Raw genomic sequence first — 14061 nt, 5'->3', positions numbered from 1 at the left:
CCATGACACAAATATGACACATTTTATCATCAATTGACAATTTTATTATTATAACATGTACATTAAATATTTACCAAATGGTTTACATATATGCCTATTTCATGTCTTTATTCCATTCCTAGATATTGTGCAGTACTTTTTAAATGATATGTACAGATTCTGAGTACTTAAAGATATCTTCTCATAAGTAAATCCACTATCAGATCAACAAAATCAATTTGGGATTATTACATTTGAAAAAGCACAAGTGTACTGTACAGTACCTAATAAACAGTGTGTACTACGTAGTATATACAAAATCTGACATGAATTTTTCTCAATCTACACAATGTACATTCAATTCACAATGACACAAATAAATTGTACCCAAAAAATGCCATATTCAGACTATTTTTTCTATGTTGAGACCATTTTAGCATTGTAAAAGCTGTTTTTCTTACTACAGGCTGTCACTTGAGCAGATTGAATAAATTCATGTGGGACATGATTTTTAGAAACATAACATTTTTCTCAACAAGACTTCAAACCAGTTCAAACAAAAAGGAGTGTTATGTCTTTATCTGAAGTGCCAGTTGATTTCCCAAGCAAATAAGAACAAGAATTCTGTAATATAATGTTTTGCTGTGAAATGCAAACAGAAGAGTTCTGTGCATTGTCAGCTACATCTCTAAATAAGCTCCTCCCCAGTGGTGATGCCAAAAAATTATTTTACCCATCACTCAATCAATGCACTTGATAGTTTGTACAGAGACTATTCTTCCTATGCCAGCTCCTCTCTTGTGGTGTCGCCAAAAAATCAATGTCAATTACTGTAAATGCATTGAAGTTTGTGGGGATTTACTTTCGCTGTAGCAGGAAAATGGAGTGTTCACGGTGGTTTAAAGTTCGCGGTAGCACCATAGACTGCAGTCTCATACTTTATAATGGAAATATGTCCGCAGTGGTTTTAAGTTCGAGGTGAAGCGGTCACCGTGGAAACTGCGAACATAAAACCCCCACGAACATTTCTGAATTTACAGTAATTATAGCACTTGGTAGTTTGCTTCAATAGTATTGGTTCCAGTTACTCCCATCCACAGGTACTAGACTCCCTGTACACAACAAGATGATGTCCACCATCCACCACACTCCGAGTCCCCCCAGGGTGAGTAGCTTCCCCACCCCCATGCCCGTGTGCCCCAGGCAGAATCTGTCCACTCCAAAGAAGCCGAGCAGGAGCGAGTACATTAGTGTGGTCACAAAGTAGTGTCCGGAATACCTGCAAGAGACCAGTAGAGAAACACAAATTATAATGTAGGTCAGTTTCCCATAAGGCCTAGGAAAAAAAATGTTGTGTTTCCTGTTTCCCTACCTACCCTAAAAAAACCTGCCGACCCTAGACTTTTTTTGGGGGGTGGGCAGTGGAGTCACATAGCTTCCACTTAGAATTTTTATTCAGCCTGCTTCCTATTGAAGTAAAACACTGCTTGTCCTATCTAATGAAGGATAAATGTATCTATCACACACAAAATTAAAGTTTGACATTTAAAGACAAGTGTCCGCATGCATTTCAGTTTACTTTGTTCAACTGTATTGAAATATGTATCACTAGAGTTTTGGCCAGCCTAAAAAAGAATACAAGAAAAAAAAAAGATAATCCCTACCTACCGACCCTAATTTTTTCAGGACTGAAACAGGAAACACAACATTTTTTTTCCTAGGCCTAAGTACATTAGCAAGTAAAGAATCACACTTTTGCACTCACTATCCAGTTTAATCTTGTTGAAAAATAGTTCAACTGTCTATCAAAGTGTTCTTACAATATCATTTGATCGTAAATATTTACTGTAGTATATGCAGATATGTCTGTAACTAACTGAAGAATGAATGGCAGAAAATTAAGTACTGTAAATGCTGTTGACAGTTATTAGATTTTAAGTAACAGAGAAAATGGGGGAATTGGCCTTGGTTTGAATTTTGCACAAACACTATAGGCACACGTACAGCTACAATGCAGAGAAACATCAAACTGAAAATTACAAGAATTACTGTAACAGTAATATCCCACTTCTTGTATTATAGGAATTTTCTTTTACCAATGATATCTATTAGTTACAAATAGCTGATGATTTGGTACTTTAAAAAGGTACTTTACATTAATTTTACAGGGTTCTAGCTAGTGCATTTTGGCGTAGTGGTCCCCTACGCTAAAATTTGTGACCACTACGCTAAAATATGGGCCACTACGCTAATTTTTCACTAGTGTAGTGGTGTTTTGCTATCATTTGCTTGTTCAATAATGTCTAATCAATGTCTGAACAAAGAAAAATGATGATATGCCATGCAAAACTGACCAAAAAATCCTTCAAATTACTTAACTTTTAACTCTACATTGTCAAAATCTCACCGCGGAGGGGCCAAGACCCCCCTTCCACACCAATCTCCTGATTGGTCACTTTGCTACCATACTATTCCCACTACGCTAAATTGAAATCCTGGCTAGAACCCCGAATATTTAAAGGTACTCTACATTAGTCTTTAGTACGGCATATTAGAGTCTTACTTGATGCAGGGTACTTCATTGAGACTGAGGAAGGTCCTGTTTCCCCTGCACTCGATCCCTGGTAGTACCCGGCACTCCACACTGGTGTTCTCTACATCCTCAAACCGCTCCCCTCCAAACTAATAAACAAACAAACAGATACACAAAGGGCGATCAATAAGTTAGTAGATTAGGCCAGTGGAGTCCAGCCTTGTTTGCTTTAGTCCGTTCACAAAGGTCGCTACACCCTGCAGGAGATGATAGTGACAAGGATGTCACAAGTGACAAGGATGTCACAAGTATAAAGCCTTTGATTAAAGGGGCATTCCACTCCAGACGGGACACTTATTTTCCGATGTATATTAATTGTAGGAAGTGACAAATGTATGCTACTTACCATTATACTGACTACGCCTGACTTGGGTTAGGTTACAAAGCTAATTTCATGGGCGCTAAGAAAAACACGTCTTGCCATGTGTTCTTTGATATCTTGTGAACAATTGACCTTCTTGGTGTGCTAAGCACCCCTCATTTATGCCAAAAATATTCACGATAAAGGAAGTGTCTACACGTATAGCAAATACATTGGTAGGGTCTGCATAGGTTTAGTGAGTGTCATATTGTTTTACAAACACACGTTGCGTAATTTGCCACAAGTGGAATTCCACAAAAGGTTGGCTTGTTCATGCATTCATTGATACATTATCTATTGGAAAATAACACTCCCTTCTGGACTGGAATGCACTTTAATGTCTACTAAAATTTGAATCATTGTGATCGCATGGTGCAGGCATTACACCCACTACGTTAGATGAGACTCTCACTGTCAGAGAGAATCCAACTGTGCACACGCAGGTCAAAGGTGTGGGCCCTTGAGACATAAAGCAAAAATGACTGGTCATTGTTATGCAAATCGACCACATTTTTGTCTAAAGCATGGTCCAGACAAGAACTGGTTAAAAGTTATGCCCTTTACTTTTGACCTGCATGGCTGGATCTGTGAAGGGGCTTATTATCAATGTCTTTCTAGTAAAAAGAAGCCCATACCTTGATGCACCCATACCCCAACTCCTCTCTCTTGGTCTCATTCCCATCAAGGTCCATCGGTGGATCACACTCAATAAACTCTGGAGGTCTGAAAATGAAGGGATGTGAAACATAAGAAAGTTTGCTTCTTTTGTATAACTATAACCAGTCTACATGTATCTATATCCGTCCACTTATCGGTGCACACCCCAGTTCTTCCGTGACCGGGGTCCGCGGAAGTGCGCGACCAAAAAGTGACGAAAGGCTTCCGAGGGTCCATGTTTGAGTTGACATTTCTCATTATTTCCTGCGAAATGACATTAGACGGTTACATGGCTGAAAAACTGAAGAAATGGTGTGTTTTTGGTGCAAATTGTGTTTTTATCCGCGCCTTACTTCCGGGATATTCCTACGCCTGAATGTAAACAGGCCGGTGACCTAGATTGACCTCTGAAGCGCTGTGTTAAGCCAAGTTGCAATGCCGCGCGCCAAGGATGATTAAAAAAACTGTAGTACTAGAATTTTCTTTAAAATTGGCTGGATTTCTCTCTAGGTTTTCCTCTTTCTGGCAGTATCAGTAGTGCTTGCCGGAAAAATCTTCTTCACCTGTTTTATCCAATGCAAAAATGCCCGATTTTGTGCATCATTTTTGACATGAAAATAATGTTTTTTCCCCATAATTTTTCAAAATTAGAGATCGGAACTCGTAGACTACAAGTAAAATCGTTTTTCAGAGCCTAGTTGCCTCAGCTAAACAACACCATGCATTAGTCAACAACATTTTATGGTGTCACTCACAAGTATTCACATCTTATGAACGGCGAAAGCGGGTCATTTTCGAATCCACAACCCTCACTCCTACACGAGGCGTCTATGTCGATATCACCAGACGAAGATAAGTCGAGAAAATGAAGAAAAATTCCGGAAAACAGGAAAAATCTCCAACAAACCGCCGCCATCTTGGCATCAGACTATTCGATTATTTATAGGGAAAAAACATGTTGTAAATATTCTTCCTTAATAGCGAGGCTAAATATCACAAATTTGTCGTCAATACAAACTTATAGATGAAACAAAATGTTGAAATATTAGTTCTAATTTTATACTTTTTTTCATCTTATAATTCAGAAAAATAAATTTTTTACCCTATGTTAGTAATCGTCATTATCCATCATTTGGGTGGTTCCATTATTTTAAAGGGAGAAACATGCATTCATTTTGTAATAGATAAAAAAGCTTGAGTTTACAATTTTGCTCATGTAATGAATATAAGAACTTTCAAATATTTTTTTCTAATATCAGTTATCCAAATCGGTATTTCTTTGCATGTTTTTGAGCATGAAAATATTTTTACCCTATGAGTAGTATCAGTAATCGTCCATACCCAAAATATTGACCTCGGATGAACCCACAAAAATGGCGGAAATTCTGAACTTTCTGTTTGGATTTTGGAGATAAAAACTGTTTTCTAAGCTCGCTAAACGCCAGAAAGCAAACATGAGCAGACCTAGAAGGCGGCGAGAGTCTGATGATGGCTGGGGAGGCCAGGGAATGGTAGGTTTATTGTTGGAAACTCGTATACTATAAATGATTTGCTACGAAAGTTACAAAAACATGTTTGGGCTTGCCCGCGCTAAAACCTTGCGTCATCGTAATCTTTACGCCCAGTATAAAAACCTGGACAGAAGCATTCTATGCTAATTTTCGATTATGACAACAGATAGCACAGACTAGTATGGCAATATGAATTTCCTATTCTCAAGCTGTGGTATAAATTTGAATTTTATTATAAATTATTCTTTGCATATCATATAATTTTGTATATGCTATGTGCGATCAAAAATGTTTAACCTTTGTTGATAGAGAGAAAGAAGATATATCACAACAACATGGTAAGTAAACTACTGATTTAAAATTATACAGCACATGATTTATCCTAGATGTCAGAGTATTGCCAGGGATTTTAGTAATTTATTTGTACAGCCCAACCTCTCGGCTCTCTAATACAGTAGAATCCGCTTAATTGCACGGCCTACTTGGCCGTGAATTTCGTGCAATTATCCGGATGGTGCAATAATGCGAAGTTATCCAGCTTGACCACACCGGTTTGGGATTTGGAGATTCCGTGCAGTTAACAGAATTGTGCGTTTATCCGTTGTACAATTAACTGGCTTCTGTTGTACAAGAGTAAAGGCCAATATGATACCAAGGAAATTCTACAGCACACCCCCATAAGGTGTTTCATAAAGGTATGAAATCTTTGATTTTCTGTTTTTTTTTTGTTTGTTTTTTTTCATTAGAGGGGCTATATGGCAGCCAAGAAGAGAAAACTGGATGAACAGTTTGAGACGGATGCCTCAAACCAAGTCCAGAAGGAGGGGACTTGCTCTAGCATCTTCAATGGTGTGGCTATCTATGTCAATGGCTGGACAGGTGAGTGTCACTGTGTACATGTACCTACTACTAGTAGGCAATCAGCACTTTTGACAAAGAGTTGGGAGTTGAACACAGGCAACTGCCAACTTGGACTAGTGTAGTAACAGTGGTGTTCAAGTACCGCCTATCATCATTGCCCAAGGGCACTTGTGCTTTTGTGGCAACAGCGATAGCGGTCATGACTTGTGATCTGCCGACCCGGGTTTGATCCCGGGCAGGGGGCATGTTGTTTCTTTCTGTTCTACTCACCCCTCTGGTTGTTTCACTAATTCCCATGCCGGCCCTGTGAGTAACAGGCTAGCGATGTGCCACACAGGGATGTCGAACTCAGAGATTCGAGAACGAATCTTGAAAAGAAAAGGGGGAGTAGTGTAACAGTGGTGTTCAAGTACCGCCTATCGTCCTTGCCCAAGGGCACTAGTGCTTTTGTGGCGACAGCGATAGCGGTCATGACTTGTAATCTGCGACCCTGGTTCGATCCCGGGTAGGGGGCATGTTGGTAGGGGGCATGTTGTTTCTTTCTGTTCTACTCGCCCCCAGGTTGTTCACTAGCACCCTACTGTTGTGACCCAAGGGTTATAGTCGTATAGAAATTGGGATGGGCACTGCTCATATACACTGTCAGGTGCGGGAAGAATTTGAGACTGAATGTTTTTACATGTGCTAAGAAGGAATCAGTATACCAAATATGCTAATGAGGAACTGATTGACATGATATATGCGAAAATTGCAAAACCGCTTAAGGTATAAGTATTTGTAGACAAATCAACAAATAGTAGTTGTCATCTTAAAATGTTACCACTACCGAGGGTAGTACATGCTTTTCAGTGGTTTCCTCAAAAACGCACGTGGGATTCCCCATTTTATAATCCATGGGCAGGGCTCGAATTACTGGGTGCATGTGCACCCAGGTGCACCCAAAATTGGAGCTGTGCACCCGATTATTTGTTGTGGGTTCACAGGGTGCACCTAAATATTTTCTTAGGTTTATGTATGTAAAGATATTAAAGTATGTCAGTATACATCATATTCTTGACATCTAAGTGTTAGAAAGATATAAAAATGTCTGTCATAGTACTTGTTTAAGAATCTGATAGCTTGTAACTAAGTTTTATTATTGGGTTATTACTTAAATTTAAGTGGTGAACCCAAAAAAGTTTTTGTGCACCCAATTTTTTAAGCTGGGTGCACCAGTGCACCTAATCCCAAAAATGAATCTCGGGCCCTGAGGCCACACCAATTTAATTTCTTGGTTCACGGATTTTTTCATAAAAAATATGGAGCGAAAGGGCGAAATAAAAATAAAAATAAAAATGGTAAAATGGTTGGGGTAAAGGTAACAGCTAATCCAAAACATAAAGAAAAAAAGTTTTCAGCTTGAAAAAAGTACAAAAACACTATTTTTGTACAGTAACAGCACCTGTACCCACACTTTAAGGAGCTTATAATATAAAGGCCAATTTGCTACACCAGAAAGTTGGTGAATGGTTTCATTAATGGTGAAAATTTGCTGAGTGGTAATTTTTATTTTTATTTTTTTTCCCAAAAAATAGGAGCGAGCGAATCCGTGAACCAAGAAATTAAATCGGTGTGGCCCGATGGGGAAAAAAATTTTAAAAATGAGAGGTCACACAGTCCAAAAAAGTTCTTCTCTTTACATCTCACAACAAATTACTAGTTTCTATTGAAAATTTCCTCCCTCCCCTCTCAAAACGACCCATATTTCACATCCTTTACTACCCACAGATCCTCCGGCAGATGAGTTGCGGCAGCTGATGCAGGTGCATGGTGGGGAGTACGACGTGTACCCCTCACGGTCCCATACCACCCACGTCATCGCCTCCAACCTTCCCGACACTAGTTTCTGTTGAATATTTATCCCTCCCCCTCTCAAAACTGACCCATATGTCACATCCTACACTACTCACAGAACCCCCTGCGGATGAGCTGCGGAGGCTGATGCAGGTGCATGGTGGGAAGTACGACGTGTACCCCTCACGGTCCCACACCACGCACGTCATCGCCTCCAACCTTCCCGACAGGAAGATCAAGGACATCAAAGACAAGAAGGTGGTTCGGCCACAGTGGATCACAGAAAGGTACTAAATGAATTTGCTTTGTTGTGTTTGTCTCAAGTATTCATGCATCAATGTCATACCTGGGCCAAATAACATTCAATATGGATGTTCCTGACCACATGATAACTTGGGTTATTACATGCATGGGGTTTTACTGTAACAGTTATCATTGGCTTTCATAGAAAAATTAAAGTGCGCCAAGTTTGCCGGCGTGGGTTGGATGATACCGAAGACACTGTGTTGTATTCTATATTTATTCTCTAACTCCATGCGCTAATTTGATCACTTTCCTGCAGTATAGCTATATTGAGTGTGTGAGTGAGCTATATTGTCTAGCTAGTGCTCATTAGTAATGGATATTCCCCTAAAATAACAGTTCTGAATTGCTATTGCAGGGCTCGAAATACCACATGCATATGCAAGTTTGTGCAAGTAAAACTGGTGTGGTGCAAGTAAGTTTAGACCAAACTTGCACCAGTGCAAGTTACTTTTGTCCTCTAATACCTGACATTAGAAAAAGCTTACACACACCGAGAATATTGTCTGTCATTGAAAGGTAAAAGAAAATAACACTGAATAAAAAAAAAAGCCTAAATTTGTTATTTCTAAATTTGATTAGACATCCAGGTAAACTATTTTTTTTTAGACAAATCCATCTCTACAATGCTAATGATTCCTATGGTGCTGTCTTACCTTGATTTGCATATGAGTTACATTTGCATACTAATTAGTGACTTTAATATGTTCAACTGGTTTTTCCAGTTATATGTATTGTATTGAGTTGTTCTACCACTTCATTCTGGAGATGCTTAAGACTAGTTACTGTGATGGATGTCACTCAAAGAGTCCAGAAGAAATCTATGGATCTTATCGAGTTGTAGACATTGAATTGTCTTTAATTGAGGCTAAATTCACAGTTTTTATGAAACAGTTTGTACAATTTCAAACCAAAAATAAAATACGCTACGGAAAAACAAATATCCAAACATGTGGTCTTTACCGGTATGTATCCCCATTTACTCACATACATTTGCAAATTTTCAGAAGAGGAGAAAAGGGTTAACAGTTCACTATTTTGGGTTGTGCAAGTAAGTTTCTTTTGGTGCAAGTTACCTTTGGCTTAACTTGCACAGGTGCAAGTTGACTGAAAAGTGTATTTCGAGCCCTGTATTGGTCATACAAAACAGATTAGGTATGGGTGGGCAAATTGCAGTACTGTTGTTTATGATTCCATCTCCTATCTGCTTTCTTCCAACAGTATCAAGGCTGGATACCTGCTGTCCCATGTACCCTACATGCTGTACCGGAGAGACCATGCACAGGGAGCTCTCAACTTCAGGTCTCTCACCAGGACTTCCACTACTCTTATCAATGATGATGAGGCCTCCATGGAAGATGTCTCTGATGGAGATACAGATAGTGTGAGATCCAATGATTCTGTGATACCTTCTGATGATGTGAGACCATATGATGGTGTGAGACCTATGGATGGTGTGATACCCTCTGTTGATGTAAGACCTTCTGATGGTATGAGACCTTCTGATGATGTGAGACCAACTGATGGTTTGAGACCTACTGATGGTGTGAGACCTTATGATGTAAGACCTACTGATGGTGTGAGACCCTTAACTGGTCCCCATGGTAACAGTTTCGATGGTAACAACAGCTTGTCAACATCTAGTAATAACAATGTTAGTTTCTCATACAACAAATCTAGTTTCAAAGGAAACGAAAACAATGACAGCTCCAGTTTCCAAGGTGATGATACTCAGGATGCAAACAGTTACCATGACAACAGTGTCCATGGCGACAGCCTATCATCATCCACTGTGCAGCAACAACCTCTTTCTAAACTAGTTCACACCAGTCCTTCAGGAAAGAAGCCAATGGGAAGTTCCAAGGACGCGAACTTCGTTGCAGAGTTTTACGACAACTCAAGACTGCACCACCTTTCGACATGGCGGACTGACTTCCAGGCTTATGTCAACGTCTTGCAAGGAAAGGGAGACAACGGTTTTCCAGGTAGACAAAGGCTACGTGATCACCTACAAAGTAGACCAGAACCCGCAACAGATGATAACAGCGACAGAATGTCTTTTCATGAAACCGACAGGTTTACAAAGGTACAGGTAGGAAGTAAGGTGGTCATGCATCTTGACATGGATTGTTTCTTTGTGTCTGTTGGCCTGAGGAACCATCCCAATCTTCGCGGGAAACCGGTCGCCGTCACACACTCTAAAGGAAAGGGTCACGAGCAGAAAATACGGCCTGGTATGGACCCAGAGTACGAGAGAGCGTACTGGGAGAAAAGAGCACCGCATCGACACAGCATTACAGACAAGACAGAGGACAATGCAACAAGAGGAAACGCTCAAAGAGATACTTATATGTCCTTCTCTGAGATTGCGTCTTGTAGCTATGAGGCAAGGAAGGCTGGAGTGAAGAATGGTATGTTCATGGGGCCGGCCCTGAAGCTGTGCCCGGACCTTAAGACCATACCGTACGACTTTGAAGGCTACAAGGAGGTGGCACAGGAGATGTATGGGATTCTGGCCAGGTGAGACAAGTTACATCTTTAGTACAGTAAATCAATGCAAGTATCCAATTGAACGACTCTACATATTAGGACCACCAGGCCAATGAAGTTGGTGGTCTCTTAAAATTTACATAATTTTCCCATTGACACAAGCGTCGACTGACAGTCCACATAGACCAGATTGTATTGGACCAGGTTCTCTCTGTGTTAGACTTCTTGGACAGTTTTTACTGTAAGTTGTATGTAACAGTTATTATCTTTTAAAAGTGATGTGTTTCATCGAAGGGGGGTTATACCAGCTGTATAGATACAGATACGGATACAGAAAAGAATAACTATGTTTTCATCATAAAGTGTTTCATGACCACATTCTCCTGAAAAATATGATTCAAGCAAATAAATGTCTAGAAAACCATTTATGATAATAATTTTCCTTCCCTACCCCTGCAGTTACACCCATGAGATCGAGGCGGTGAGTTGTGACGAGGCTTTCGTGGACGTGACGGACATCCTTGCTGACACAGGAGCCACTCCCGACGACCTGGCTACAGTCTTACGAAAGGAGATTTTGGAGAAAACGCAGTGCCCTGCATCTGTTGGGCTAGGTAATATAGAACCTATGCGATTACATCAAGGAATAGTTCCCAACCACTTTGAGCATAATTTTGATTTGTATGGAATTAGTACTTTATGTCTTTGATGAAAATGGTGGTACAGTTACTGTATTAACTTCAGGCTGTGTGTTTGTTTGTCTTGCTGTGTGTCTGCTCCGAGTGGCAGTATGTATGGTGCAGATGGTGTAATAGGGTACTTGCAGTATTGGAAGTATGGTTTGGCCAGGACCTAATGTTGTTCTCCCTGAGATACATGTACTACATGTAAATAGTAGGCCCAGCCATATTCAGTTAGGTTAAAAAGATGTTGAAAATTGAAATTTACTTAATATTATATGTCACTTGTTTACACTTGTCACCATTGTTATCTATACAAAATTATTTCATTTTATGTATGTTTACCATATTTTCTGTATGTTTCATGCTGCAATTAGCCCTCGGGCAAGAACTTGCAAATAAATTTCACATTAAACTTCACATTATTATTATGTGTTAAGGCCATTATACGAAAATATCCTGGCAAAGATTTTTTTCTTAACTGAAAGTGTGAATACATTAATATTTCCACAGCATCTAGTGTCCTGTTGGCTAGGATGGCCACCAAGAGAGCCAAACCTAACGGTCAGTTCTACCTGCCTCCTGAGGAGGTTCTGGACTTTGTCAGTCCACAGACTGTCAGGGAACTGCCAGGTATGCTTAGTGCTAGTACTAAGTATAGTCAAACCTGTATTAGCAGCCACCTTTGCATAGCGGCCACCTGGCCATTGGGGTCACCTTTTGTCGGTCCCTTGGATTTTTCCCATTGACCTAAGAATTCAGAAATAGTCTATAGTGGCCATCTGTCCAACGCAGCCACGGCCACATGATTTCCGGTCCCGTAGATACAGAATCACTGCTTATTGAGACCAAACAGCGACTGTATGTCACCCTGTGCCGAGTTTAAAATCATAGTTTGGATTTGGAGTTCCCAACAGGATCATTTTGGCAGGAGCGGAAGATACGTGTGCCTTAAACGTTAGAGCCCAAGTCGTTTTCGTAGATTAGATTTGACTTTGGGAGGGTAAGTAATTCTGAGACGATCAAGACAACTTGTTACTTGGCAAGATAGATCAGTGGGCACTGAAAGCACGTGTAACTTATTGCTTGTGGTCAATTGATCATCATTTTCTCTATATTGGTCACCCATCTATAGTGGCGACATTTCTCCAGGCCCTTGAGTGGCTGCTATAGACAGGTTTGATTGTAGTGCCATGATATTGTTTAAACAGCTCTAATTCGGGGTAACACAAAATGGCATATGCACCTTGTATTTGTATCGTATTAAACAGTATCGTTAAATATGAATGACTTAATGTTTTTCCACAGGAGTTGGTCGCTCCTTGGAGTCGCGGCTGAAGGTCATGGGGGTCGTGACCTGTGGTGACCTTCAGAAGGTGACCCTGCCGACCCTGCAGAGGGAGTTCGGACCCAAGACAGGACAGGCGCTGTACCGGAGCTGTCGGGGGCAGGACGACAGACAACTGAAGGTGGAGAGGGAGAGGAAGTCTGTATCTGCTGAGATCAACTATGGCATCAGGTTTACTAAGGTGTGGTTACTAGTATACTACTAACAGAGCTATGGTAATCCGTGGTGTGTTTGTTTGTTTGTTTGCTTGTTTTTGTGTGTGTCCATAGTTATGTGAATATTGCAAAGTAGAAGCATGCCAGTAAATAGAATGATCACCACTCAGATTTACTGGGGGCATAAGACTATGCAGACAGATACAGCAGCTGGTGTCTTATGTATAAGGACCAACTTATAAATGCAAGCTAAATGGGTCCAAATATAGAAGCTGTGTGTTAGGGTGCTGAAGGACAGTTATTGTAATTATGTATGCTAATAAATGTACATAGGTGCAGAAACAGAAGCTGGTGTGATATGCCAAAAGACAATTAATATACAGGCTGCATAATATTATACAGATACAGGTAGAGAAGCTGGTGTGTTATGACAAAGAACAGGCTATGCAGATACAGGACTTGTACAGAATTTGGTTTATTATGCCAAAGGATAGTTATATACAGATATACATACAGAAGCTAATGTGCTATGACGAAGAACGGTCATTGTACCAGCTATACAGATATAGATACAGGGCCCTTTATACATGTAATTAAATGTACAATGATTTCACATACATCTTCTTCTCCTTGATGAAGGACACAGAAGCAGAGACCTTCATGTACAACCTAGCTGAGGAGGTGCAGCGGAGGTTACAGAAGGCCGGGCTGAAGGGGAAGACTGTGACCCTGAAGGTCATGGCCAGGAAGGCGGACGCTCCCGTGGAACCCAGCAAGTTCATGGGTCACGGCATCTGTGATAGCCTCTCCAAGTAAGTAACATTCATAGTCAGAAATGTTAAGGTACCATCCGGAAAGTAGTTTGCTCCGGCATTCATTACACTATATACAGTCGCTTCTCTGCTGTTCCGTCTGGGAACCCAGACCATCTTAACATCTGGAATCAGACAAGATAATTCATGGCTACATGTATTATCAGTTGTCTTTAAGGTACCCATTTAGAGCTTTTCTACTGTATCATTTTGACCCCTAGGTCATCGACACTGGGCCTGGCAACAGATGACCACAAAGTGATCGGGAAGGAGGCTTGGAACATACTTTGTCAGATGAAACTTCTGCCATCTGATAATAGAGGGGTGAGTACAAATGTATAAAATAATACAAACACATTTTTTGTACAGAGATGGCTATGAGCAAAGAAAATCTACTCAATCATTTCAACTTGTTGTAATAGGTATTTAAAATGGACCAAGTGGTCCTGGGTTGAAACCCCAGACATGCTACAGATGT

General features: G+C 40.4%; 3 protein-coding genes across 3 annotated transcripts in view; 1 reads left to right on the top strand and 2 right to left on the bottom strand.

The window, feature by feature from the left end:
* The window catches only part of LOC118414804, a 1072569-nt gene that overhangs the window by 711786 nt on the left and 346722 nt on the right, over positions 1–14061 (bottom strand). The gene's annotated exons all lie outside the window — the stretch shown is intronic.
* LOC118414837 (TM2 domain-containing protein 2-like) lies at positions 879–4532 on the bottom strand. The gene is made up of 4 exons (XM_035819100.1): positions 4346–4532; positions 3569–3656; positions 2543–2661; positions 879–1258 (listed from the first exon to the last, which is right to left on the bottom strand). The coding sequence occupies exons 1-4, from the start codon at positions 4504–4506 to the stop codon at positions 1045–1047; spliced, it is 582 nt and encodes a 193-aa protein (XP_035674993.1). The 5' UTR covers positions 4507–4532; the 3' UTR covers positions 879–1044.
* LOC118413754 (DNA repair protein REV1-like) overlaps positions 4939–14061 on the top strand; it is a 20751-nt gene continuing 11628 nt past the window's right edge. The window contains exons 1-9 of the mRNA XM_035817286.1: positions 4939–5101; positions 5848–5980; positions 7914–8082; positions 9320–10618; positions 11048–11202; positions 11782–11901; positions 12577–12797; positions 13411–13583; positions 13805–13907. Coding sequence (XP_035673179.1) covers positions 5045–5101; positions 5848–5980; positions 7914–8082; positions 9320–10618; positions 11048–11202; positions 11782–11901; positions 12577–12797; positions 13411–13583; positions 13805–13907 — 2430 coding nt within the window. The 5' untranslated portion in view covers positions 4939–5044. The remainder of the gene's footprint in view (positions 5102–5847; positions 5981–7913; positions 8083–9319; positions 10619–11047; positions 11203–11781; positions 11902–12576; positions 12798–13410; positions 13584–13804; positions 13908–14061) is intronic.

Source organism: Branchiostoma floridae, chromosome 4 (assembly GCF_000003815.2).
Source record: "Branchiostoma floridae strain S238N-H82 chromosome 4, Bfl_VNyyK, whole genome shotgun sequence".
NCBI classification, from domain to species: Eukaryota; Metazoa; Chordata; class Leptocardii; order Amphioxiformes; family Branchiostomatidae; genus Branchiostoma; species Branchiostoma floridae.
Note: the sequence above shows the minus strand (reverse complement) of the source record. Positions and strands in the feature narration are given on the sequence as shown.

Bases quoted from the DNA above. Each gene is read 5' to 3' on its own strand.
- LOC118414837 (XM_035819100.1), bottom strand. From the start codon at position 4,506: ATGGCGGCGGTTTGTTGGAGATTTTTCCTGTTTTCCGGAATTTTTCTT. The intron at 3,657-4,345 runs GTGAGTGACACC...CTTCATTTTCAG, and splicing joins TTCATAAGATGTGAATACTT to ACCTCCAGAGTTTATTGAGT. The intron at 1,259-2,542 runs GTAAGACTCTAA...GGTCTCTTGCAG, and splicing joins AATGAAGTACCCTGCATCAA to GTATTCCGGACACTACTTTG.